The sequence below is a fragment of the Lithobates pipiens genome, unplaced genomic scaffold (assembly GCF_037356315.1).
Source record: "Lithobates pipiens isolate NorthernLeopardFrog02 unplaced genomic scaffold, aLitPip1_a1.2 Scaffold_16, whole genome shotgun sequence".
In the NCBI taxonomy this organism is placed as follows: domain Eukaryota; kingdom Metazoa; phylum Chordata; class Amphibia; order Anura; family Ranidae; genus Lithobates; species Lithobates pipiens.
This window is the reverse complement of record NW_027507748.1, coordinates 12,979,572-13,002,374: the sequence shown is the minus strand read 5'-3', so window position 1 is coordinate 13,002,374 and position 22,803 is coordinate 12,979,572. Positions and strand designations below refer to the sequence as shown.

Genomic DNA, 22,803 nt, shown 5'->3' with positions numbered 1-22,803 from the left:
AAGGCATTTTATTACGAAAAATAATATTATACGTTTTCTACTGGCCGCTGCTCAGCATGATACCCAGAGCAGGAACACGGTACAGGAGAGCAGCTGTTAGTCTTCTTTCCTCTCTCTCTCTCTTTGTTTTTCTACTCATCTCGCGGAATAAAGTAGCCAGTGAACTTTCTGGTCAGTTGGACGGATGACCGCGGAGTCATTAATTCAATGTTCAGAATATGTTTAATAGATGTGATAGCGGAGAACCACTGAGGGTCACATGTACCCGCACCTGCCAGGCCGGTATGGAGAGCTTTATGACCTCTTGGCCAGAAGCTGGGCACACATGATGCCAGGCACAGCTGGGGGTGACTCGGTGGTGATCGATGTAGACGGGGTCTTCATGTAATCGCTGAATGCTTACAGCATGCTGTAATCATTTATGCCGCTGAAATCTAAGAAGAAATTAACCTGAAGCACAAATTAACGGTATGTAAAAATAAATTTGAATGAGCAAAAGTCGGAAGGCCACTACTACCAATGGAGGTGCCAGAGAATGGTCACCTATGGGCTGGGTGCAACATAATGGTCTCTTCGTACCCAAGTCAGTTCCCCCTTACTCCAATAAATGGTTTTATATTCTACAACCACTTGAAATTATAGTTCAGATATTATTTAATATACCTAGAAATGCCCAAAGCAAATTTATGACCTTCTTCTCTGTGTTTAGGTGGCAGCACCGGGACATCTCCTACCACATCGAGCACCGGCACGCCATCTCCATCTGCTTCGTCTCACCTGCTCTCCCCGTCTTGTTCTCCTCCGACTTTCCACCTGACGCCCAACTCCTTCAACGTCGGCTGCCGAGAGAACCAGCTCTGCAACCTCAATCTGTCCGAATACCCAGCCTGCGCTCGGAGCAACATGGCCGCCCTCCAGAGCTACCCAGGCCTGAGCGAGAGTGGATACAACAGGCTCCAAGGTGGCAACTCCACCGTTAGCCAACCAACGGAGACCTTTATGCCCCAGCGGACTTCATCTCTAATCTCCGGCATGCCCACTCCGTCCTCTTTGCCGAGCAACAGCAAGATGGATGCTTACAGCGGACAGCTGGGCACTTACCCCACCTCTCAGTTTCAGTACATGATGCAGGCGGGGAACCCTTCCTCCGGCTCGTCATCTTCGCACATGTTCGGGAGTGGCCACATGCAGCAAGGCTCCTACAATGCCTTCTCCATCCACAATCCTTACAACCTTTACGGATACAACTTCCCAGCCTCTCCCCGGCTAGCCACGAGCCCCGAGAAACTCACCGCTCCCCAAGGCACTTTACTCTGCTCCTCACCATCCAACGTTGCCTTTGGAGACAGGCAGTACCTATCCTCTGGAATGGATGCCATGCACATGATTGGCAGCCCTTCGGGCAACCAGCAGGCTACGAACACCTGCGACAGCAGACAATACGGAGGTGTTCCTGGGTCTTCCTCACAAATGTCAGTACATATGGTTTGAAGGACCTTTGGATCTTCATGGGTGGACTGTAGAAACCACAGTGCCTTTTTTAAGAGGCTGCCGTTGGCATGGAGGCCACATCTCTGGCCAGCAACGCCTCTACCATAGTGGATATACAATGCAATTATTACAGATGCGGCTTGCAGCAATGTTATCTTGCCACTTTGTTTTAGTTTTTTGTTTTTTTTTCATTGAGATCTTCTTCAAGAAGCTTTGGACTTTTTCGTCATTAAACATTTTATTATGTATGAGAACGCAGCTGTAATAAATAAAGCACCAACAGCCGGTATGCAGAACCAAAACCACCACAATAAAGAAATAGGTGCAGAAGGAAGATTGGGGGGGGGGGGGGTGCAGCAAGGTCTACAACCAACATAATCTATATTATGGAGCTCTTATGGCATTCACTTTCAACTATCCCGATAGTAGAGTCATCCTGATTGTAGAGCCATCCTGATAGTGGAGTTATCCCGATAGTAGAGTTATCCGGATAGTGGAGCCATCCCGATAGTAGAGTTAGCCCAATAATGGAACTATCCCGATAGTGGAGCCATCCAGATACTAGAGTTAATCCGATAGTGGAGCTATCCCGATAGTGGAGTCGTCCCGATAGTAGAGCCATACTACAGTTAGTCCAATAATGGAGCAATCCCGATACTAGAGTTAATCCGATAATGGAGCTATTCCGATAGTGGAGTCATCCTTATAGTAGAGCCATCTCGATAGTAGAGTCATCCTGATAGTGGAGTTATCCCAATAGTAGAGTTATCCGGATAGTGGAGCCATCTCGATAGTAGAGTTATCCCAATAATGGAACTATCCCGATAGTGGAGCCATCCAGATACTAGAGTTAATCCGATAGTGGAGCTATCCCGATAGTGGAGTCGTCCCGATAGTAGAGCTATCCCGATAGTAGAGCCATCCCAATACTACAGTTAATCCGATAATGGAGCCATCCCGATACTAGAGTTAATCCGATAATGGAGCTATCCTGATAGTGGAGTCATCCCGATAGTAGCGGTATCCCGATAGTAGTGGTCAGTGCTGGGACAAGGTCATCTAGAGCCCAGGGCGAACATGCAAAATTGCGCCCCCCCCCCCCCAAGATCTATGATTATGTGTCAGCAAAAATCCCCTCCCCCCAAAAACATCGAGCACTAACCTACATGCCCCCCCAGCATAAACCCCCTTCCTCCAAGGACAAATTTACCCCCCTGCAGAAATCCTCCCTCACAAATCTTTGGTACCCCATTCCCCCCAGATCAAACTCTCTCTCTCCCAATATGCCCCCAGCACAAATCCCCCCCCAAAAAAAAATTCCCCTCCAAGCACAAATCCTCTACCCCTCAAATACCCCCCCCAGCACAATTCTTCCCATCCTCCTCCTAGCACAAATACCCCCCCCCCCCAATCATCCCTACAAGCATTAATCTCCACCCAAAATAAAATTCTTAGCAATGATCTTAATACTCTCTCTCCCCCCACCATATTACCTTTTCTAGCACAAATCTCCTTCATCCATCTCCCCTCCCCCAACACAAATCCCCCCAAATCATCACTCCCAACACACCACCGAAAATGTCCCCTCCTAGAACAATTTTTAACCCCTGCCACCTCCGAAATTCCCCCCACCCAAAACAAATCCCTCACCCCAATATCCTCATGGTGCCCTCCCCCACCTCACATGATACCACAGTGCCCAGGGCAGCCGCCCCTCCTGCTCACCCCTTGTCCCGGCCCTGGTAGCGGTATCCCGATAGTAGAGCTATCCCTATAGTAGAACCATCCCGATAGTAGCGCTATCCCGATAGTAGGAGACAGACCTTGTGAAGACCCATTGTCTTGAAAAATTGATCGAGTTTTATGCTCCATATTGCAGCTAAAATAGTTCAACTGTATGTCGGCAATTTTTTTCATTTGTATTTTTGTAGAGAGGGGAATAGTTAGGTTCCGTCCACACTAGTGCGACTTGTCATGCGACTTTGGACACAAGTCGCAGCCCATTGATTTCAACTGCTCCCGTTCCAATCAGTGAAAGTTGCAGCGATTTTGAAAAGGCTCCTGCACTATTTTGATGCGACTTCCTTGCGTCTTGAGGACCAGAGCGCGTAAAGTCACATGAAAGTCACGTCCGAAAATTGCGCGACTCTGGAGTCGCACTAGTGTAACTCGAGCCTTAGAGGCGCTCTCGTGTTTCTGTGAATGGGGAAAAATCGATTGTTTTCAGGCTATATTCTCTCCCGCTCAAATGTATTTCAATAAAAAAAAATCAGTATGAATAGGGAAAATACCATATTATGGCCACTAGATGGAGCTGAGGAGAAGACGCATCACCTATGATAGTCAGCGCCATCTAGTGACCATAATTTGGTATTTTTTTTTTTTTTCAAAAATCAATATTCGATCTGCAGGGAATATAGCCTAAGAACATTCGATTTCACTCCAGCTGCACGGAATGAGCAGTTTCGATGGATGAACATCTATGCAATGCTTTTTAAAACACACCTGCTTTATTTAACTTTTTTTTTTTTTTTTTTTTTACTGTAGCTCTGTTGGAAAATGTTGGACTCCAAGTCGTCTTTATAAAGATAGGCAGCTCCGCGGGTTGGGGGGGGGGAAACATTAATTGATGTCCCCTTGAACCCAAACAGCCAAGTTTGGCGGTAAATTCTGGTCTCTAACCCGCCGGGACGGACACAGTTTATTTTTATCTTTTTTAGGGGGGGCAACCTGAGGGTAGTATGTATGTGATCTGCATATACGAGGTAACAACGTATGGCTTCGTTAGGCTTAGTTATGCCGGCGAGTCTCGATGACAGACGGGTGGAGGAGGTTGAACTTGCTTGAGTTCACACGGTTGACCGCCGTCGGGAATATAAAAGGAAACAGCGATGAATCATAATTGGTAAATCGGGGAGGGGGGGGGGAGCTTCTCCTTTGAACTGCTCATTGGAAGTGAAGCGGATCAGGTATGGAAAACCTTTTTACAAGTTTCCCTGCAGCTGCTTGCAGCACACGGGGGGTCACATGTCCACAAAAATGTCATAAAAATATCTTTTAGCACCGAGGTAACATTTTCCATTACAAAAGTAACAATTACAAGTAAAAAAAAAGACGTGAAAATGTTACATTGTAAATGAGTGATGGTTGCTCTGCAAGCAGCTCCAGCCTCCCGTCAGTTTTGCACCAACTCAGGAGGGGGACTTGGGGGATCGTCCGGGATCTGTACCAACCTGGTGATTTTTAAATCTAACCCCCGGCCTCCCCTTCAGTCTTGCTCCTCTCCTGGATTGAAAAGGCTTACTCTGACTTCACCGCACACTGCGAGCTGCTTCTCGCCATTGTGCATTTAGAAGCTGCAGCAAGTTCAGATAGATATCATCTAGCCCTTTCCCCCCCAGCCTGACTGCCCCTGGTCCCAACCCCTTTTTCCTTTATTGGATTTCAGTTCTTCCAATCACGGAAGGCTCAGCATCACGCGTGGGTGTTACCTGTGCAAATGTAGCCTGCCTGGGAACGCCCACTCCTCCGGACTGACACCCGCCCATCAGGACATTTTTGTTATTTGCATAACTCCTCCCACGGGGGGGGGGGGCTGAGAGCTCTTGAGAGGAGAACTGAGGCAGAAGTACTGGGATGTGCTGGGGAAAGCCAAGTACAGGCCCCTCCCACCAGCCGTGACCTGCCTCCACTGCATAGAGAAGCACAGAGATCCCGGTGATGACATCACTGGGCCTAAAATAAGGCATGAGGTTTTATTTAAAAAATGTATTTAGATAGGGGGGGGGCTTGGGAAAGTAAAATAAACGCAGAATAAATTTCGGCTTTGGAGCTATGCAATATTTTCAAAGGAAATAATTTAAATAAGCTAATGTGTGATTTACAGTGGACAGTAGCTTGAATGCAGAAAAGAAAGATTAGAATCTCTGCCAGGTTTTTATTGCTCTGCGCCTCCACTGGAGCGATTTCCCCTCACTTCCTGTCCTGGTGACCACACAGGAAACAGGGAAAAATCTCACTAATGGGACAACAGCAAAAGCCTGGCCAGGGTTCTAACCTGGGGAGGCCTTAGGTAGATACACTTACTAAAGGGAGTCCCCACACACTCTGATCTTTGTAGGGACATGTTTTTGTAAGCTGGGGTGTCAAAGGCAAAATATATATATATGACATTGGAAGGGGGTGGAACAATGGGATTCCTGTGGGCATGACTGACGCAAACCCATCATTGGGTACTTTAGCAGCCAGACCTGATACATTTCTGCTCTGATCCTGTCCACCTTGGTATGTATGAGCTCCTTCCCTTACAGTCCCCTTGATATAAAATAAAGTTCACCAAGGATGGTGGGAACCCCTCATAATGGGCACAGAAGGACCATAGTCCTGGGAACTCAGCACTGGGATGGTGGGAACCCCTCATAATGGGCACAGAAGGACCATAGTCCTGGGAACTCAGCACATGGATGGTGGGAACCCCTCATAATGAGCACAGCAGGCGTACAAACCCGGGAACTCAATGCAGGGGTGGTGGAAACTCCTCATAATGGGCGCAGCAGTTGTGTAGCATTGAAAACCCAGTCGGAAACCCTTCATATTGGGCACAGCAGGTGTACAGACCCGGGAACTCAGCCCAGGGATGGTGGGAACCCCTCATAATGGGCACAGCAGTTGTGTAGCGTTGAAAACCCAGTCAAGAACCCCTCATATTGTCCACAGCAGGTGTACAGACCTGAGAACTCAGCACAGGGACGGTGGGAACCCCTCATAATGGGCACAGAAGGTCTACAGACCCGGGAACTCAGCACAGGGATGGTGGGAACCCCTCATAATGGGCACAGAAGGTCTACAGACCCGGGAACTCAGCACAGGGATGGTGGGAACCCCTCATAATGGGCACAGAAGGTCTACAGACCCGGGAACTCAGCACAGGGATGGTGGGAACCCCTCATAATGGGCACAGCAGGGGTTCCCTCATATTGTCCACAGTAGGTGTATGGACCTGGAAACTCGCCACAGAAATGGTGGGAACCCCTCATATTGGGCACAGCAGGTGTACAGACCCGGGAACTTGGCACAGGGATGATGGGAACCCCTAATAATGGGCACAGCGGGTGTACAGACCCGGGGACTCAATGCAGGGATGGTGGGAACACCTCATAATGGGCACAGCAGTTGTGTAGCGTTGAAAACCCAGTCAAGAACCCCTCATATTGTCCACAGTAGGTGTACAGACCCGGGAACTCAGCACAGGGATGGTGGAAACCCCTCATAATGGGCACAGCAGGTGTGCAGACCTGGAACTCAATGCAGGGATGGTGGGAACACCTCATAATGGGCACTGTAGATGTGAAAACCCAGTCAGGAACCTCTCATATTGTCCACGGTAGGTGTGCGGACCTGGAAACTCGGCACAGAAGTTGTGAGAACCCCTCATAATGGGCACAGCGGGTGTACAGACCCGGGAACTCGGCACAGGTATGGTGGGAACCCCTCATAATGGGCACAGAAGGTGTGTAGAGTTGAAAACCCAGTCAGGAACCCCTCATATTGTCCACAGTAGGTGTACAGACCCGGGAACTCAGCACAGGGATGGTGGGAACCCCTCATAATGGGCACAGTGGGTGTACAGACCCGGGAACTCAGCACAGGGATGGTGGGAACCCCTCATAATGGGCACAGCGGGTGTACAAACCTGAGAACTCAGCACAGGGATGGTGGGAACCCCTCATAATGGGCACAGTGGGTGTACAGACCCGGGAACTCAGCACAGGGATGGTGGGAACCCCTCATAATGGGCACAGTGGGTGTACAGACCCGGGAACTCAGCACAGGGATGGTGGAAACCCCTCATAATGGGCACAGTGGGTGTACAGACCCCAGACTCCTGGGTCGCAGTGTTTTCAACAGTAGAGTTCCCGAGAGATAGCAGAGATTGGTGGTTACAGTCAGTCAACTTATAGAGCGCTGCGCAAACTGTTGGCACTATATAAATCCCGTATAATAATAACACTAATAATTTTCTGATTCACATTCGTCTCAGCAAAGGTTTACGTTAGAGCCAGGTGCCTTCTCTTTCCCAGTCACGTGCCTCTCTGATAAGATCGAAGGTTCTCCCTTGACGAGGACGTTCCTCACACGCCTTGTTTCCCACCAGCACGCTGCTCCTTTGTTACAATTTACGGTTGTCCCCGTTGGATACATTTTATGGATATTCTGTTTGCATATTCGGCATAGACGGACCCGCCAGCCTCTTTTTGGTGCAGCAGAGAAGACCTTCCCCACCCCCCCCCCCCCCCGGATGCCGCTGTAAGCCGGCGGTGTCGCAACGGACGCGGCGCCCACAGCTCCTCGTATCCACTGTGTCATTATTCTGGCTGCTTTATCTGCTTGTATTGCTTTTCTTTGTGCCTTTTTTTTTTTTTTTTTTTTTTAGCCCATCAAAGCAGCAGCCCCACCCCACCCCCCACCCCACTTTGGCGTGTCGCCCCTGCTGATCTTTACCGGGGGGCGCTCGCGGTCCTGGATGAGTCCGGTGGACTCAGTGCCTTTCGGTCTGCTGCGTTGATACAAAGTTGTTTTTTTTTTTTTTTTGCCATGGTGTGACAGTGCGAAAATAATCACTTTCTGTTTGGATGTGTTGTAGATAATGATATTTAAATGGCGGCGCTCTAGAGTGGGATGCCGCGCAACGCCGTGTAACATAATACCGTGTATAATAATAATGCACTCTGTGCCGAGCACACACAGAATCCTAATAAATGAATTTTTTTTTTGGCTCTCTTTACTTGTCTTTATGCTCAGTTATTTGTCGGTGTGGGAGTATATGTATCGGGTATGGATAAAACAGCGCGTGCCCCCAGATTTGTCTCCACTTCCTGTCCCAGAGGCACAACAGGAAGTGAGGGAAATCTGAGCAAAACGATAAGACTCCCCCTTGTAGACGGTTGTCACCAGAACAGGTGTTCCCATCGCAGGATTTTCCCCGCCCCCGGTGACCAGATCTGGATTTCTTATCACTTTCTGTCCCCTTTACATCTGAATCCGCAGAGTTCCCCCTTTACCTCTGAGTCAGCAGAGTACCTTTCTTACATTTGAATCAGCAGTGTTCCCCTTTACATCTGAATCCGCAAAGTTCCCCTTTACATCTAAATCCACAGAGTTCCCCTTTACATCTGAATTCACAGAGTTCCCCTTTACATCTGAATCCGCAGAGTTCCCCTTCACATCTGAATCGGCAAAGTTCCCCTTTACATCTGAATCCACAGAGTTCCCCTTTACATCTGAATCCACAGAGTTCCCCTTTACATCTGAATCCGCAGAGTTCCCCTTCACATCTGAATCGGCAAAGTTCCCCTTTACATCTGAATCCGCAAAGTTCCCCTTTACATCTGAATCCGCAAAGTTCCCCTTTACATCTAAATCCGCAAAGTTCCCCTTCACATCTGAATCCGCAAAGTTCCCCTTTACATCTAAATCCGCAAAGTTCCCCTTCACATCTGAATCCGCAAAGTTCCCCTTTACATCTGAATCCGCATAGTTCCCCTTTACACCTGAATCCGCAGAGTTCCCCGTTACATCTCAATCTGCAGAGTACCCCCTTTACATCTGAACCCCCAGAGTTCCCCCTTTACATCTGAATGTGCAGAGTTCCATTTTACATCTGAATCATCAGTGTTCTCTTTTACATCTGAGTCAGCAGAGTACCTTTTTACATTTGAATCAGCAGTGTTCCCCTTTACATCTGAATCTGCAGAGTTCCCCTTTACATCTGAATCCACAGTGTTCCCCTTTACATCTGAATCCGCAAAGTTCCCCTTTACATCTAAATCCGCAGAGTTCCCCTTTACATCTGAATCCGCAGAGTACCTTTTTACATTTGTATCAGCAGTGTTCCCCTTTGCCTCTGAATCCACACAGTTCCCCTTTACGTCTGAATCCACAGACTCTTTTAGATCTGAATCTGCAGAGTTTCCCTTTACATATGAATCAGCAGTGTTCCCCTTTAAATCTAAATTCACAGTGTTTCCCTTTAAATCTAAATTCACAGTGTTCCCCTTTTACATCTGAATGGGCAGAGTTCCATTTTACATCTGAATCATCAGAGTTCTCTTTTACATCTGAGTAAGCAGAGTACCTTTTTACATTTGAATCAGCAGTGTTTCCCTTTACATCTGAATCCGCAGAGTTCCCCTTAACGTTTGACTCCACAGTGTTCCCCTTTACATCTGAATCCACAGTGATACCCTTTGCATCTGAATCTGCAGAGTTACCTTACACTTTGAGGGGGGACTCTGCAAACTCTGATTTAAGGAGGAACACTGAGAACTCTGATGTAAGGAGGAACACTGAGAACTCTGATGTAAGGAGGAACACTGAGAACTCTGATGTAAGGAGGAACACTGAGAACTCTGATGTAAGGAGGAACACTGCAGACTCTGGTGTAAAGGGGAACTCTGATGCAAGGGGGTCTCTGGTAACCAAAGCCCACACTTTCATCATAGTTCCCAGCATTCAGGGTTCCCAAATATCCTTTATATCAGAGTCTGCAGAATTCACCCTTACTTCTGGGGGAGCCCTCCCTTACATCAGGTGTCCTTTATCGGGGTCCCTTCTTACATCAGGTGTCCACCAACAGAGTCCCCCTTACATCAGGTGCCTCCAGCAGAGTCCCCCTTACATCAGATGTCCCCCAGTGGAGTCCCTCTTACATCAGTTGTCCCCCAGCAGAGTCCCTCTTACATCAGGTGTCCCCCAGCAGAGTTCCCCTTACATCAGGTGCCCTCAGCAGAGTCCCCCTTACATCAGGTGTCCCCCAGCAGAGTCCCCCTTACATTAGGTGTCCCCCAACGGTGTCCCCCCTACATCAGGTGTCCCCAGTGTAGCCCCCCTTACATCAGGTGTCTCCTATTGGTGTCCCCCCTACATCAGGTGTCCCCCAGTGGAGACCTTCCTTACATCAGGTGTCCCCCAGTGGAGCCGCCCTTACATCAGGTGCCCCAGCAGATTCCCCCTTACATCAGGTGTCCCCCAGCGGAGTCCCCGCTTACATAGGGTGTCCCCCCAGTGGAGTCCCTCCTTACATTAGGAATCCCAGTAGAGTCCCTCTTTACACCAGGCATTCCCAGCAGAGTCTCTCCTTACATCAGGTGTTCCCCTTACATCAGGTGCTCCCAGTGAAGTCCCTCTTACATCAGGTGTCCCTCGGCGAAGTCCCTCCTTACATCAGGTGTCCCCCAGAAATGTCCCCCTTACATCAGGTGTCCGCCAGTGGAGTCCCCCTTACAACAGGTGTCCGCCAGTGGTGTCCCCCTTACATCGGGCGCCCTCAGCGGAGTCCCTCCTTACATAAGGATTCCCAGTAGAGTCCCTCTTTATACCAGGCATTCCCAGCAGAGTCTCTCCTTATATCAGGTGCCCCCAGCAGAGTCCCCCTTACATCAGGTGTCCCCCAGCGGAGTCCCCCTTACATCAGGTGTCCCCCAGCAGTGTCCCCCCTTACATCAGGTGTCCCCCAGCGGAGTCCCCCTTACATCAGGTGTCCCCCAGCAGAGTCCCACTTACATCAGGTGTCCCTCAGCGGAGTCCTCCTTACATCAGGTGTCCCTCAGCGGAATCCCTCCTTACATTAGGTGTCTCCCAGCAGTGTCCCCCTTACATCAGGTGTTCCCCAGCAGAGTCCCTCCTTACATCAGGTGTCCCCCAGCAGTGTCCCCCCTTACATCAGATGCCCCCAGCGGAGTACTCCTTACATCAGGTGTCCCCCAGCGGAGTCCCTCTTACATCAGGTGTTCCTCATCGGAGTCCCCCTTACATCAGGTGTCCCCCCAGCGGAGTACCCCTTACATCAGATGCCCCCAGTGGAGTACCCCTTACATCAGGTGTCCCCCAGCAGAGTCCTCCTTACATCAGGTGTCCCTCATCGGAGTCCCCCTTACATCAGGTGTCCCTCAGCGGAGTCCCTCCTTACATCAGGTGCCCCCCAGTGGAGTCCCCCTTACATCTGGTGTCCCTCAGCAGAGTCCCCCTTACATCAGGTGTCCCTCAACAGAGTCCCCCTTTACCTCAGGTGTCCCTTAGCGGAGTCCCTCCTTACATCGGTGTCCCCCCTACATCAGGTGTCCCCCAGTGGAGCCCACCTTACATTAGGTGTCCCCCAGTGGAGCCCCCCTTAGATCAGGTTCCCCCAGCAGAGTTCCTCTTTACATCAGGTGTCCCCCAGCAGAGTCCCCCTTATATCAGGTGTCCCCCAGCGGTGTCCCCCTACATCAGGTGTCCCCCAGTGGAGCCCCCCTTACATCAGGTGTCTCCCAGCGGTGTCCCCCTTACATCAGGTGTCCCCCAATGGAGACCTCCCTTACATCAGGTGTTCCCCCAGTCGAGCCCCCTTACATCAGGTGTCCCTCAGTGAAGTCCCTTCTGACATCAGGTGTCCCCCAGCGGAGTCCCCCTTACATCAGGTGCCCCCAGTCGAGGCCCCCTTACATCAGGTGTCCCTCAGTGGAGTCCCTCCTGACATCAGTTGTCCCTCGAGCGGAGTCCCTCCTTACATTAGAAATCCCAGTAGAGTCCCTCTTTACACCAGGCATTCCCAGCAAAGTCTCTCCTTACATCAGGTGCCCCAGCAGAGTCCCCCTTACATCAGATGTCCCCCAGCAGAGTCCCTCTTACATCAGGTTTCCCTCAGCGGAGTCCTTCCTTACATCAGGTGTCCCCCTTACATCAGGTGTCCCCCAGCAGTGTCCCCCCCTTACATCAGGTTACCCCAGCGGAGTTCCCCTTACATCAGGTGCCCCCAGTGGAGTCCCCCTTACATCAGGTGTCCCCTAGCAGAGTCCAACTTACATCAGGTGTCCCTCAGCGGAGTCCTCCTTACATCAGGTGTCCCTCAGCGGAATCCCTCCTTACATCAGGTGTCTCCCAGCAGTGTCCCCCCTTACATCAGGTGTCCCCCCCAGCGAAGTACCCCTTACATCAGATGTCCCCCAGCGGAGTCCCTCTTACATCAGGTGTCCCTCATCGGAGTCCCCCTTACATCAGGTGTCCCTCGGCGGAGTCCCTCCTTACATCAGGTGTCCCCCAGTGGAGACCCCTTACATCAGGTGTCCCTCAACAGAGTCCCCTTTTACCTCAGGTGTCCCCCAGCGGAGTCCCTCCTTACATCGGTGTCCCCCAGCGGTGTCCCCCCTACATCAGGAGTCCCCCAGTGGAGTCCCTTCTTACATCAGGTGTCCCTTAGTGGAGCCCCCCCTTAGATCAGGTGTCCCCCAGCAGAGTCCCCCTTTTCATCAGGTGTCCCCCAGCAAAGTCCCCCTTATATCAGGTGTCCCCCAGCGGTTTCCCCCTACATCAGGTGTCCCCCCAGTGGAGCCCCCCCCTTACATCAGGTGTCTCCCAGCGGTGTCCCTCTTACATCAGGTGTCCCCCAATGGAGACCTCCCTTACATCAGGTGTCCCCCCAGTCGAGCCACCCTTACATCAGGTGTCCCTCAGTGGAGTCCCTCCTGACATCAGGTTCCCCCAGCGCAGTCCCCCTTACATCAGGTGCCCCCACCAGAGTCCTCCTTACATCAGGTGTCCCCCAGCAGAGTCCCTGCCACGTACCTAGTGGTGAGCCCGGAATGCAGAAGGAGACCTCTCTTGCGTCCCCGACTCACGGCCCCTGATGATGGTGACAGGAGGCACGGGAGTCAAAGGTAGCACGAGTGCCTGGCAGGATCAACAGCCGGTGGATGGATCAGGCTGACTTCAGGAACTGTAGCTGGACAAGCAGGCCCCAATGGCAGCGGACAGGAACCAGTAGACAGCAGGAGACCAACAGGAACAGGTGGGTCACTCAGGGGCAGGCACGCAGAAGAGTCAGGCAAGCCGGGCCAAACCAAACAGTCAGTACAGGAACAGATGCAGCAGGCAGAGGCAGGAACGTGGAACAGGCCGGGTCGGTAACAGATGAGCACGGATGGACCAGAGGATGAGACAGGTGCAGAGTCGTAGACAAGCTGGAGGTCAGAGGCAGGCAGAAGGCAGGGAAGGTTACAGGTCAGGCCGGGTCAATACACAACAGATCAGATTCAGGTAGTAGTCTCAGGAACGCTGTAGATCAAGCAGCAAGATCTGAAGGCAGAACTGGGTTTAAATAGCCCGCCTGGCGCCAGTAACCGCGCGCGCGCGCGAACGCGCGCACCCACGCGACCGCGAACGCGCGCAACCGCGATCGCGCGCAACCGTGAACACGCACACCAGGCACCCGCAGGCCCGCACAGACAGGTGACGGACCACTGTCCCCAGCCAGCCTTTCCTGACAGTCCCCCTTACAACAGGTATCCCCCCAGCAGTGTCCCCCCTACATCAGGTGTCCCTAAGTGGAGCCCCCCTTACAACAGGTGTCCCAGCAGCGGAGTCTCCGCCGCCATTACAGTAGACAAGCTCGTCACTTGCCTAGGGCAACAAGTAAGAGATAGAGCAGGCCGGGTGGCTGCCACCAATCCCCCTGCTCCGCGGCCTTTCCCACAACAGTTGCGGTGGCGGTGAAAAAACGTGAAAACACAGATTTTCTGGGACATTTACCTGGAAACGCTAAAAGTTGGACAAAGGTCTATATCGCGGGAATGTTCCGGGAAATTTGGGACAGTTGGTAACTATGCACACCCATATGTGTGATGCCAATATCAAGTGACCTGGCTAGCTCTGAGAACAAGGAAATGTTCTCTCCAGCAATAGAGACTAAACTGAACGTGTGTTAGCTGGCCTTCCCCAGATAGACACTGCAGGAAGGAAGGATCTATACATACAGGATAAAACAGACTTTTTGCCAATACAGACAATTAACCCCTTAAGTTCCACAGTGAGTATAACAAGCATGCTATTCTGCATATACAGACAGATTTTACTGTTGTGGGTTTAGTAACACTTTAATTACTGAGCCATAAATAACAGTGTCACAGACACATATAAACCTCAGCACAAAAGATAATTATTAAAAAATGAAACTCTTCCATTATTGTACACATGCTTTTCTGCAAACAGAATTTCAAACACACAAACTACTGGGGGGGGGGGGGGGTTGGGGGAATCTCACCATTGTGGGAGGAGGGGCAGAGACACAAACTACTGCAAGAAATTTCATCATTGTGGGAGGGCAGACACAAACTACTCCAGGGAAATCTCAAAATTGTGGGAGGGCAGACACAAATTACTGCAGGAACTATCATCATTGTGGGAGGGGCAGAGACACAAACTACTGCAGGAAATCGCATCATTGTGGAAGGGGCAGAGACACAAACTACTGCAGGAAATCGCATCATTGTGGAAGGGGCAGAGACACAAACTACTGCAGAGAAATTTCCCCATTGTGGGAGGAGCAGAGACACAAATTACTGCAGGAAATTTCACCATTGTGGGAGGGGCAGAGACACAAACTGCTGCAGGAAATCTCACCATTGTGGGAGGGGCAGAGACACAAACTACTGCAGGGAAATCTCACCATTGTGGGAGGGGCAGGGACACAAACTGGTGCAATGAAATCTCCCCATTGTGGGAGGGGCAGAGACACAAACTACTGCAGGGAAATCTCACCATTGTGGGAGGGGCAGAGACACATGGTGTGATCTGGTTTTAGTTACTTCCTTCAGTAGAGTGATCTTTCCTCCATGTCTTCAATGATACCCGAAGGTCAGAGTAAGTTTGACCTTTACATTTTTTGTTACTTTTCAAGAATACCTATCCCTATAAGTAAAAAAATTTTCACGCAATGATTTAAAACTTGGATACCCAATCACAGCCCGGTAATAACGTTACAGAAGATGCCATGTAAGAACAATACCTGGTAGATGCTGGGATTCATGTTCTGGTCTCATTTACCTTCAGTGAGGTCCTCCAGGCCAAGAAGGAGAATTTTATTGTGGCTGTAATCACCTAAAATACTTTATATGACATTACGGCGTGTGGGGTCTCCAAAACCACGAGACCGCCGGAATTCCTGGAAACCTCAGCCATGTCGGTATTAAAAGAGCTCAGCGTTGGTTCTTTACACTTATTCCATAGTTTCAGTTTATAGGAAGCCAGCAACAATATAAACGATCCCTTCACTGCCTTGGCCAAGGCTCCATAGACTAACCTTCTTGGTTTTGAAAGAAAAGACTTTCCCAAAGTACACTATATTGTCAAAAATATTGGGACGCCTGCCTTTACACACAAATGAATTTAATGGCATCTCAGTCTTAGTCCATAGGGTTCAATATTGAATTGGCACACCCTTTGCAAGGTTTAGGAGTGTGTCTATGGGAATGTTTGACTATTTTTCCAGATGCGCATTTGTGAGGTCAGGCACTGATGTTAGACGAGAAGGCCTGGCTCGTAGTCTCCCATCTAATTCATCCCAAGGGTGTTCTATCGGGTTGAGGTCAGAACTCTGTGCAGGCCAGTCAAGTTCCTCCACCCCAAACTCGCTCATCCACAATATATTGCCCAAAGTATTTGGCCACTCCTATAAATCATTTGGTGGAGTGGGGACTATGGTGTGGGGTTGTTTTTGCAGGGGTTGGGCATGGCCCTTTAGTTCCAGTGAAGGGAACTCTTAAGACGTCAGCATACCAAGACATTTTGGACAATTTCATGCTTCCAACTTTGTGGGAACAGTTTGGGGATGGCCCCTTCCTGTTCCAACATGCTTTGTGCACCAGTTCACAAAGCAAGGTCCATAAAGGCAGGGATGAGCGAGTTTGGGGTGGAGGAACTTGACTGGGCTGCGGACAGGACACAGGAGGTGGTTAGAGGCTGTGGACAGGACAAGGGAGGTGGTTAGAGGCTGTGGAGAGGACACAGGAGGTGGTTAGAGGTTGTGGGCAGGACACAGGAGGTGGTTAGAGGCTGTGGACAGGACACAGGTGGTGGTTAGAGGCTGTGGACAGGACACGGTAGGTGGTTAGAGGCTGTGGAGAGGACACAGGAGGTGGTTAGAGGTTGTGGGCAGGACACAGGAGGTGGTTAGAGGCTGTGGACAGGACACAGGTGGTGGTTAGAGGCTGTGGACAGGACATGGTAGGTGGTTAGAGGCTGTGGACTGGACACGGGAGGTGGTTAGAGGCTGTGGACAGGACACAGGTGGTGGTTAGAGGATGTGGACAGGACACGGGAGGTAGTTAGAAGCTGTGGACCGGACATGGGAGGTGGTTAGAGGCTGTGGACAGGACACAGGAGGTGGTTAGAGGCTGTGGACAGGACACGGGAGGTGCTTAGAGGCTGTGGACAGGACACAGGTGGTGGTTAGAGGCTTTGGACAGGACACAGGAGGTGGTTAGAGGTTGTGGACAGGACACAGGAGGTGGTTAGAGGTTGTGGACAGGACACAGGAGGTGGTTAGTGCCTCATCAGTCTTCAAGTGTGGACATCACATAGATAGCAGTCATGGATGGATGGATGTTGCAGGGGACTGGTCTCTGAGACCCTGTTTGGCTCCAGCCATAGCGCTGATGTGCTGCCCATTGCCGACTGCCCTTTATTTAAAATTGGTGCCATCATTACGTCACTGATTCACTGCGCATTGCCCGCCCCCCACCAAAAATGGCTGAACATGTACAAGCTAGCCCGAGCCCAGACAGCTTTGTAACTGCGCAGTTCCAATGTTGGCCTGCAGCCATATTTTGTACAGGCTGCCGCTGTCCGTAAAGGACATTTATGGACAACCCGTAAATGGGTTAAAATTTATGGACTGCCCAAAAATTTACAAACGGTTGGCAACCCTGACTGGAGAGCTGGGTTCCTTCTCCCCAGGAGGGTTCCAGAGCCTGAGGAGCTGCTGCCCTGTAACCCATGGACTGTGCAGCTATTCGGGAGACCTCAGCTGTGTCAGGGCTGAGGGCCTGGATTAATCTCTTGAGAAGCTAATTGCAGGACCTCACCACAAGGGATCTGGTATGGAGAAGGCTTATTTCACTCGTGGCCGGAGGAAGCTAGAAGGTGGCAGCTCTCTTGGTGACTTGTGAGTAAAGACCCCGACTGTGCAGTGTTCTGGAGTTTGGACTGGTTACCTATAGCTGTGCATTGGTGCAGAGCAAGCATGTACTGGCCATAGGGACTATAGGGAGTTTCCTGGTGGGCCGATGGCTCAGTGGGCCGGTTTCAGTGACAGCCAGTGGCATCGCTGGGGGGGACTTTTGGGGCCATAGCCCCGAATCTGGGGCCCATAGCCCAGAGTCAGTCCAGGAGTCCCCAACCACAGGGTCCTGGCCCACTACTTTCCTCTTTCTGGTGACCTTGATGTAAGGAGGGGCTCTCTGGGGACCCTGATGTAAGAGAGAGGCTCTCTGGGGAACCTGATGTAAGAGAGAGGCTCTCTGTGAACCCGGATGTAAGGGGTGGGCTCTGTGGGGACCCAGATGTAAGGGGTTGGCTCTCTAGGGACCCTGATGTAAGGCGGATGATCTCTGGGGACTCTGATGTAAGGGGAAGGCTATATGGGGACCCTGATGTAAGGGGAGGTTCTCTAGGGACCCTGATGTAAGTGGGGGGCTCTCTGGGGACCCAGATGTAAAGGGGGCTCTCTAGGGGCTTTGTTGTGCAATTGCGTACAGTTTATATACTGTTTTTTGCGTGTTTGCAAAATTAAAGTGGGCCGGTCTGGATGAAGTCCAGCGCCAAATTTTTGTCCCAGTCCAGCCCTGGTGCAGAGTAACAATATGCCAAAGAGACTCACCTGATGGTTCACAGCTCAAAGGCCTTGGACTGACCAAAGTTCATAGTTACTTAAAGAGAAGACTCTCCTCTCGATATTACTGAGTGTCTTAGAGTACCCCATGCCCTAACCCCTCTCCTATTTAAAGTTTCTTCAAGCAATAAATCTCAAAAGGACATCCACTAGACCGAGTTATTGGAGTTGGGGTGAATGTGGTGGTGGGCAGCTGGTGGTGTACTACCACGGAGGTGGTGTGGTGGTGGTGTACTATCACGGAGGAAGCCGATATGACCAGCGTCCAAGAATGAGCCAGCAGGAGCTATGTGTGGTCTCCCTGGGTCCAATATGGCTGCCCCGAATCTCAGATGAGCTGTGTCTCCAATCAGACACAGGTTCTCCCAAAATGGCCACCAAAAAGGCCAGTCAGAGGACAAGTCAGTCTAATGCAGGCTTTCCCCTAGCACCAGAGGTATGCAACGACCAACCAGGTGATGGCTTCCTTCACTTTTCACTCCTTGCTCTTCCCTTCTCTCAAATGGTAACTCAACTCGCTGGTGCCGAGGCTGCCTTCACACAGCGCCCCCTTCATGTGGTTTGTGGTGTGTTGTACTGCAGGCGCATTATGGTCTCATTCTACATGAACAGCACTGTGACTCACATTGTACGTTGGGGTAATGTGGCCTAACATGGACCAAGACACTCTGGGAATGGACAAGAAGAGAGGAGAGGTGGATGAACGGCGCTGCGGCTTATGTGAATGAGAGCCACAGCAGCCAGGAAGTAGAGCCTGAGCCATACTATCCGGCATCAATTAAAGTGAAAAAATATTGAGAGCCCCGGATGAGGGATAGATCACTTTTTTTTGTTTTTAACAAGTCAAAGACACCTAAAGACTAAACAGCCACCTGCCTGGCCTTTTGCTTTAATGCCACGCAACGCTGTACCCAAATTAAATGTATAAACAATACAAATATTTTTATTTTTTTTCACAAAAAAATAAAGCTTTTTTTTTTTTTTTTTTTGCTAAATAAACGAAAAAAAGACAGACATTTTTGAAAATTAAAAAACAATATTTTTTTTTACTTTCTTCTATAAAACGTATCCAATAAAAAATAAAAACGTCAAATAAAAATTTTATTTTTTCATAAATTTAGGACAAAATGTATTCTGCTACATAAAAAAAAAAAATCCCAATTAGCTTATATTGATTGTATTGTGTGACAGTTATAGCGCCTACAAACTATGGTATGGCTAATTATTATTTTTTTTTTATACTAGTGATGGCGGTGATCAGCAACTTATAATGGGACTGTGATAATAGTGTGGTGGACAAACTGACACTAACTGATGCTGGGGGGAACTGACTAACTGACACTGACATCACCAGTGACACTAATAGAATGACCAGTGATAATCAGTGGTGGCTGGTGCTCCATCGGTTGGGGCGGGGGGGGGGAGGGGGTGGTGGTGCAGCAGACAGACCACTATGCACCATACCCACAAGCCCCCCCCCCCCCGGTCTCCGGTTCACTTACCCAGTGCAGAACAGTGCTCAACACATGGGAGTACCTGCTGTTGACAGAGAATGATGGGAACTGAGCAGAGCAGGGAGGAGGAGACTGGCTTCAATGGCTTCCCTCTCTGTCTCCTCCCTGTCCCCCCCTTATCCGTCTTCTCCTTCCGAGCCAATGGGGTCTTCAGACTCCCGGGCAATGGGGTCTTCAGACTCCTGGCCAATGGGGTGTCAGGAGCCACTTCCTGATTTGGAGGAGAAGCAGGAAGACATTAGCGAATATTAATTCACTATTGTCACACAACTGCTCTGCGCCCCGAGCCCACCCTTTTTTTAAGCCAATTAGAGCCTCAGACTCTAATCATGTGCTTCCAAAAAACAAAAAAAAACATTGGAATCCATACGTCCGGTGCCCTGTATGTAGATTAGGGGGCAAGATGCATTGGATTAGGGGGGCAGGCACCCTGCCCCGCCTTATCAGCCACTGGTGATAATACTATGCACTGTCACTGTACTAATGACACTGGATGGAAAGAGGTTAAATATGTGCCTAAGATTGTGTACCGTGTGTAATTTGTGCTGCTTTTACTAATAGAACTTTGCTTTGCAGGGATGAGAAACAAAGAGATCGTTCCCTCTGTACAGAGCCCTATGTTGATTGTCACCACAGAGCTTTGGGCTATGATTGGACACAGCAGCTCAGCAGGCCCTGGCTGTTAATTAGACATGTGCACTGCCGAAAAATTCATTAGTTTCATTTGTTTTCTGGGGTTTTTTTTTCCGTTTTTCGGGTCATTCGTTATGATCAAAATTCGGAAATTCGGAAATAACTAACTAATAAATTCGGAAATTTTAAAATCCGAAAGAGCAAAAATCCAAAAATCCTATATAATTTATGTTTTCGTTTCATTTGTTTTTTTTTTTTTTTTTTTTTTTTTTTAAGTTTTTTGTGTCATTTGTTATGATCGAAATTCGGAAATTCGTAAATAACTAACTAATAAATTCGGAAATTAGGAAATTTGATAATCCGAAAGAACGAAAATCCAAAAATCCTAAATAATTTATGTTTTCGTTTCATTCGTTTTTTTTTTTTTTTCGAATATCAGGTAGTTTGTTATGATTGAAATTCTACTAATACATTTGTTAGTTAATTTTGAACTTACAAATTTTCGAAGTAACAAATGTATTAGTTAGTTATTTACTAATTTATTAGTTAGTTCATTTAGAATTTATGAATTTTTTAATTAACTAATAAATTAGTAAATTCCTAAATTCTTAAATTCCTAAATTCCAAAATCCGAAAGAACAAAAATCCGAAAATCCTAAATAATAACTAACTATGAAATTATAGGTATTGGAATTTCCTTTCAAATTTGGCTGTTAATCACCTTAACAAATATGAATTATCCGAAATAACGAATGCCGCATCTAAATGAATGGAACAGAACTAATTAATAATAAATAATAATAAAATGTTTTTATTATCATTATTATTTATTATTATTAATTGGTTACGTTCCATTCATTTAGCTATGGCCTTTGTTATTTCAGATAATTCGTAACTTCGGATAAATACGTATTCGTTACGTTCACTAACAGTCAAATTTGAAAGGAAATTCCAATACCTATAATTTAATAGTAATAGTCAAGTTATTATTAGTTAATATTTCAGATTTTCGAATTTTCGGATTTTCGTTCTAATTTTCGGATTTTCATTCTTTTGAATCGTCGTTCCAAGTTTCGGATATCCGATTTTCCGAATTTTCGGATTTCCGAATTTCATATTTTACGAATTTTCCAAAATTCTAATTTACAAATTTACGAACTTTTGAATATTCGAATTTTACGAATTCTCGAATATACGAATTTTCGAATATTCGATTTAACGAATTTTCGAATATTCGATTTAATAAATTTTCCAATATCCGAAAATTAAAAGCCGCAAACTTTGCGAATTATTCAAATTTACCAATATTCGGAAAAAAATTTGTTAAACAGGTTATTGTTAATGCGGATATTTCCAGATGAACGAATTTGTCAAAATTCGCTAAAAAAACAAATTCTTATCTGCGGATTTTCGTTCTTTTGAATTTTTGCTCTTATGTTTGGATGTTCCATTTTCAGAATTTTTCGGAATTTTCTAAATTTTCGGATTTCTGAATTTCAAATTTACGAACTTTCCGATATTCGAATTTTCGAAAATACGAATTTGCCAATGTTCGAATAATACGAATTTCCGAATATTCGATTTTATGAATTTTCGAATATTCGAATTTACCGATATTAGGAAAAATTCGTTAAATAGGTTTTTGGTCATTCTGATATTTTCCGAATGAACGAATTTGTCGAAATTCGCTAAAAAACAGTGTTAATCATTGGCTTGGTCTTGCTGACAGACTCCCGCTGTGGACAATTGTAGGCAAAGCGTCGTACCCGTACATTGCTGCCTACTTCCGGGTATCGGGTGTGCGCATGCGGGATCGCGCATGCGCGCACCCGATACCTGGAAGTAGGCGGCGATGGATTTACAGGTAGACGCTTTGCCTACAACAGCCACCCATCCCACAGTACATTGCGGGCAGGGGGGGCTACAAATGGCGAAACTTGATAAAAGTGACGCTACATTTCGAGGCCCCCCCCATTCGCAGTACCGTAGCGCAAGATCCGGCGTCACGCGCATGCGCGTACGTCGCACGTAGGGCAGCCTATTTATTTTTAATAAACTAATCTAAATGTTACAAATGTAGCAAAAAAAATCTCTTGCACCTTTTTTTTTTTTTTTTGCATTTCGCACGTTTTCCCCATTTGTTCGTTTTTCTTGCTGCGAGCGCCAATGTGCGCTTAGGCGCGCGTTTACGCCCCACGTTGAATTTGGGTTGAACCGCACAGAGAAGGCAGAATGTACAAGTGGGAGAACTCGTGCTTTGCGCCGTTGTCTGCCCACCCTGCAGATGACCCCTCCCCCCCCACTCCTTCCTCTCCCCACCCCCACCCCGTGTAACACATGTACGGTGAGCTCACAGCCCCGTTAGTGGTTCGGAAAGCCGCCAATAATGGTCGGCGTGTTCACATCGATCTCCAGTTCCTGCTGATGTAAAGACGAAGGATTTGGCCGATCCCTCATCCCTCC

The 22,803-nt window shown here is 48.5% G+C and overlaps 1 protein-coding gene across 2 annotated transcripts in view; it reads left to right on the top strand.

Moving 5' to 3' along the window:
- TBX15 (T-box transcription factor 15) overlaps positions 1–6,898 on the top strand; it is a 160,856-nt gene extending 153,958 nt beyond the window's left edge. For both annotated transcript variants that reach the window (XM_077479580.1, XM_077479579.1), the window contains exon 8: positions 710–6,898. In XM_077479580.1, the coding sequence (XP_077335706.1) occupies positions 710–1,491 (782 nt within the window). In that variant the 3' untranslated portion in view covers positions 1,492–6,898. The remainder of the gene's footprint in view (positions 1–709) is intronic.
- The last annotated feature ends 15,905 nt before the right edge of the window (positions 6,899–22,803 follow it).